Source organism: Chrysochloris asiatica, unplaced genomic scaffold (genome assembly GCF_000296735.1).
Source record: "Chrysochloris asiatica unplaced genomic scaffold, ChrAsi1.0 scaffold00121, whole genome shotgun sequence".
Taxonomy (NCBI): Eukaryota; Metazoa; Chordata; class Mammalia; order Afrosoricida; family Chrysochloridae; genus Chrysochloris; species Chrysochloris asiatica.
In genome coordinates, this window is record NW_006408639.1 from 10,470,431 (window position 1) to 10,475,499 (window position 5,069).

Genomic DNA, 5,069 nt, shown 5'->3' on the forward strand with positions numbered 1-5,069 from the left:
GATACCCTGCCCTGTGCTGACCTCTGGGGGCCCTGTCCTTGTCCTTGGACAGACAGACAGTCCAAGTGTGGAAGGCATCATGAGATGCAGTAGGCAAGGGCATGTAGCAAGGGAATGGGAATTGTTGGTTAAAGAAGGCAGTTGCAATCATTTCCAAACTGAGGGTTCAGTGGAGCCAGGCTAGAAAGGCAGCCAGGCAGAGGACCCTGCAGCACAGAGGCCTGGGCCCTGGGAGGGCCCCAGGTGGGCCAGGTAAGAACTTTGCTGGGAAGAGAGCTTGGTGTGGAGTCTACTGTAGAACCCAGGCTGCTTAGAGCTGTGCTCCTAATTGTTCACCAAGCCTTCAGCTGCAGCGGAGGTAGGACCTGTCACCGGGATGCCACCGCTGCTAGCTTTGCTCCAGGGAGGATTAGCTATTTTAGCACCAGGGAGGGCGGAGCAGGGAGCGCCCAGCTGCTGCCAGTTAGCTCTGAAGCTCTGGAGTCCTGCAGAGCGCACGGGAGGCTCCAGGACCAAGACCTGGCACCCGGCCTGGGGCACTGAGGCAGGAGGGCCACATGCTGGCTGTGTCACTCAAGTGGCGGCTGGGTGTGGTGAGAAGACGGCCCAAAGGTACCTGGCTCATGGGCTGTGCTCTGGGGGGTTGCGGCGGAGCAGGGCTGAGAGCACTGAGGGGCTTCCTGGGCTCCTGGTCCGGGCCACTTCCTGCAGTACCTTGCCTCTGCCCTGTCTCTCAGCCTCTTGTGCGTTTTCGGTTTCTCTGCTGTCTTTCTCTTTGGTTCTGTGTGGAGATCTAGCTTCTCTATGCCCCACCCTCATGTTCTGCCTTCTACATCCTGCTCTGGATCTTTGTCTTGCTACCATCCCGTCTCATTGTCTGAGTCTCTCTAACTCAGTATCTCATCATCTTTCTCCAGACTTTCTATCTCTCTGTCTGGTTCTGTGTGTGTGTGAGTCTCTCCCCAGCTCTGTGTCCGTTTCTAGGTCTTGTTCTCATCTGTTCTTATCCCATATTGGTGCTGTGTTTCTCTGTCCGCTTCCTTTTCGGTATACTTTTCTGTTGTTACTCCCTCATGTGACATGTCCTTAAAGGCCTTTTCTCTCCCATTTGAGGGGTACTGGGCTGCCTGGGTACAGCTGGTCTGGCAGTGTACGTGTGAGGTGTGTGTGTGCACTTGAGTGTATGTGTGTGTAACAAGGTGTGACCCAGTGTGGTTAAGTGTGTTCATCAGTGTGGATGAGTGTGAGTGTACACCAGTGCATGGATGAGTGTGTACATGTGTGCATGAGTGTGAGTGTGCATCCGTGCACAGATGCGTGTGTGTGCATCTGGGAATGTGTGAGTGTGTGCATCCGTGCACAGATGCGTGTGTACATGTGTGCATGAGTGTGAATGTGCATCAGTGCATGCATGAGTGTGTACATGTGTGCATGAGTGTGAATGTGCATCAGTGTGTGGATGTGTGTGTACATATGTGCATGAGTGTGAGTGCGCATCAGTGCATGGATGTGTGTGTGTGTGTGCATCAGGGTATGTGTGAGTGTGTGCATCAGTGTGTGGATGCATGTGTACATGTGTGCATAAGTGTGAGTGTATATTATTGCATGGATGAGTGTGTACATGTGTGCATGAGTGTGAGTGTACATCAGTGCATGGATGCATGTGTGTGCATCAGGTTATGTGTGAGTGTGTGTATCAGTGTGTGGATGCATGTGTACATGTGTGCATGAGTGTGAGTGTGGATGCGCGTGTGTGTGCATCAGGTTATGTGTGTGTGCACCAGTGTGTGGATGCATGTGTATGCATCAGGGTATGTATAGCTGTGTGCTGATGTGTGTGTGTATGTGTGTGTGTGTGTGTGTAGGGTAGGGGTCTGTATGTAAGAAGTCAGGGCAGAGGACACGATGAGGATAGACTTGCCGCCTAGTAGGACTGTCTCTGTTGAGTGTGAATCTGATCCTGGACTTGTGTTTAAAGCTTCCCTCCTCACCCCCGACACCGCAGCCCTGGGGTCTAACTCGTGGGAGGAAACCAGACTGAGCTTAGGAGTAGGGTTGTGGAGTCCTGGGAAGTAGAGATAAACTTCCCAGAATGCGATAATGGGGACTTGGCAGCATCTCTGGGTTGGCCTGACTCTCTATCCTGCGCTCTTTTTCTGAGGAGAGCATAGGGGTCATTTTAGCCTGTGGAGACCCAGTAGCTTCCCCCAGGGCTTCTGGACCTCAAGCTAGGCACTGGCCACTGGGCATACGTGATATCCTCTTTTCACTTTGTTCTAGGTACCTTTCCCTGGGGAGATTTCTCCATCCCTTGCCCTGAGCCCCCATTCCCCAGCAAGGCTCCCAGGTGGGGCTGTGCGATCAATTGGCAGGTGGTGGTGGTATACCACTGAGTTGGTTCCATCAAGTTCGTTTCGAAGTCATAGCTACCCTGTTTAGGGTTTCCAAGACTGTAAATCTTTGTGGGAGCAGAAAGCTTCATCCTTCTCCCACCGTGTGGTTGGTGGATTTGAACTACTGACCTTGCCGTTATCAGCTCAATGAGTAACCCATTACCCCACCAGGGCTCCTTGTTGGCAGGTAGCCCTTCCTTTGTTTCCATCGAGAAGCTAGAGTGGAGACTTGATTAGGGTGATGACCTCAGATATATAAATCAGTGAAGCCACGTTGCTCTGGTGTGGTCAGGAGTGCTGTCCCAGGGCTTGAGTTTGGTTAATTCATGGAATCAGGCCTATAGGAGCTGCTCAAGATGCTGTGTGCCAGACATGCTCAGGCTTGTTCTCTGTACCCCATCGCCTTCCAGCAGACTGCCACACGGGGGCTGAAAGCAGAGGGCTTAATGAAAGTCAGATGCATGTAGCAGGAGAGCCCAGGACCCTGCCCTACCCTGGGCTGCAGGTGGCTTGCCTCCTCAACCCTGCAAAGACATGAAGTGACTTACCCAAGGCCACATGGCCTGAGCTTGTTTTGCTAAGTCTTCAGTCATTTCTTTCTTTCCCTCTGTAAGGATGCCCTCTCCCCATCATCTCTGTTCATCCAGGTTTCACTGTGCACTGGGAGGTTGGGCCCCAAGTAACTAACTGACAGCCGGAGGACTTAGACTAGGAGGAGAAGTAGCGGGTAGATGATGTCAGCACACCAGTGAGGAGAAGGAGTATTGTACAAGGTACAATTGGTGCCTGGAGAAGAAAATAATTATTTTGCTTTGAGAGCGGTTGCGGAGGGCTCTCAGAGTGAGGTCTTTAAGGATGAGTAGGAGTTTGCTAAGAGAGGAAACAGCTTTGGGCAAAGGGAATAGCTGTGAAGACTTGGGTACAGTCAGTGTGAAGAGGTGGGCAGACTGTGGAACTTGAGCACTCTTCCTGGGCCAGTGGAAGTCATGGATGGTCCTTAAGCAGAAGAGAGAACAGTGTGTTCAAATGAGCAGTGGCTACTGTGTGGGCTGGAGTCCTGGTGTGGCGCTGTGGGATAAAGCACTGAAGCGCAAGGTTGGTTTGAACTACAAGGTTGGTGGTTCAAATCCACCAGCCACTCCTTGGAGACCCTATACTGGGTCGCTATGAGTCAGAACCAATTTGATGGCACTTAACAACAACTATGTGGGTCATAGATACGCAGAGGAGGAAAGGCTGTAAAGTGGACAGAATCCATCTTGGTCGCTCATTCACTTAACACAGGCTTGTGGAGTACCTGTTTTGTGCCAGGCGCTGTTCTAGGCCCTGGGATATAATCAGGACTAAGATGGACAGAGTCTTACCTTCACTGAGCTGCCATTCTAAGAAGGGTCCCAGAGAGACTGAGCAGATGCATAAGGAAAACCCATGGTGATGAATGCTGTGGGAGAAAGAGCCCAGAGAAGAAGCCTGTGAGGCGGGGGGCCATTTTAAATAGGGTGGTTAGTGGAGGCCTCAACTGAAAGAGATGTGGGAAGAGCCATGTGGTGATCCCAAGGAGAAGTGTGGTTGGCAGAAGGCATAGTCAGTGTGAAAGTCTGAAGGCAGGAACCTGCTCATGTTTCCAGTGGAGCAGGGCTGGGGCAGCAGGGTGCAGGAGAGCCTGGGACCCAGGAGCTCAGGGAGGTGATGGGTGAGAGCAGATTGTCCTGCTTCCTGGACCAGGCTGGGGAGCGAGGATACATTAGTGCAGGGATTGGCAATTTTATGGATAACAAGGTTATTAAGGATGATAAACCATCCGGCTGGCTTAGCAGAGGGGCTGCCTGGGCCCAGAGAATTATTCACTGTCTTCTGTTGGGGCTCCCACTTGCCTCCACATCTGCCTCTTGGCCTTTCTCCCACCGTGAAAGCTGTAGCAGGGCCCCAAGTCAGCCACTATGTCTCAGAGACCCTGGGAGTTCTGTCTTTATTGAGATGTCAGAGATACACTCCTGGGCCTGGAATTGTTCCTGGAATGCAGAACCCCTCTGCAACCCACCATCCGGTTCTTTGTTCCCTGAGCCTTTATTGAGCACTTGCTGTGTGCCAGGCATCATGCTAAGTGTTCCCCATGTCTTTTCTAATCCTCACAACAGTCCTGTAGGTATGTAGCAAATTTGTTCATATTGCAAATGAAGAAACTGTGGCTCAAAGGGGAAGTGACATTTCAAGGTAGCACCACTAGGATAAGAGGTGGAACCCGAGCCCACCCCAGGCTGTCTGACTTCCAAGATCCAAGTCTCACTCAGACATTTCTCAGAGGTCAGATGATCTGGCCTTCCGTTCTCTGTATCTAGTCCCCACATATGGCTCCCTAACCTGCCTTCCAGGGGCTACCTCAGGGACTCCACCCTCTTTCTACTCTTCTTGCCCTAGAATAGCCTTGCAGATAATCATTGAACCCTCCATGACTTTTCTGCTCCAGGTGGTGGTGTTGTTGTTAGGTGCCATGGAGTCATTTCTGACACGTAGCCACCCTGTACATAAGACAATGAAACTGCCCAGTCTTGTGCCATCCATTGTTACACTTGAGTCCATTACTGCTGCCACTGTGCCAATCTTGTTGGAGGTCTTCTTTTTTGTGGACCCTCCACCTTATGAAGAACTGCAGCCAGAGTGCTCCTTGGAGGCCAG

At 51.7% G+C, this 5,069-nt stretch overlaps 1 protein-coding gene across 1 annotated transcript in view; it reads left to right on the forward strand.

Annotated features, from left to right (window-relative positions):
• Window positions 1-557: 557 nt before the first annotated feature.
• The window catches only part of GRIP2 (glutamate receptor interacting protein 2), a 68,813-nt gene continuing 64,301 nt past the window's right edge, over window positions 558-5,069 (forward strand). Inside the window, 1 exon segment of the mRNA XM_006868688.1 lies at window positions 558-593. Within this exon segment, the coding sequence (XP_006868750.1) occupies window positions 558-593 (36 nt within the window).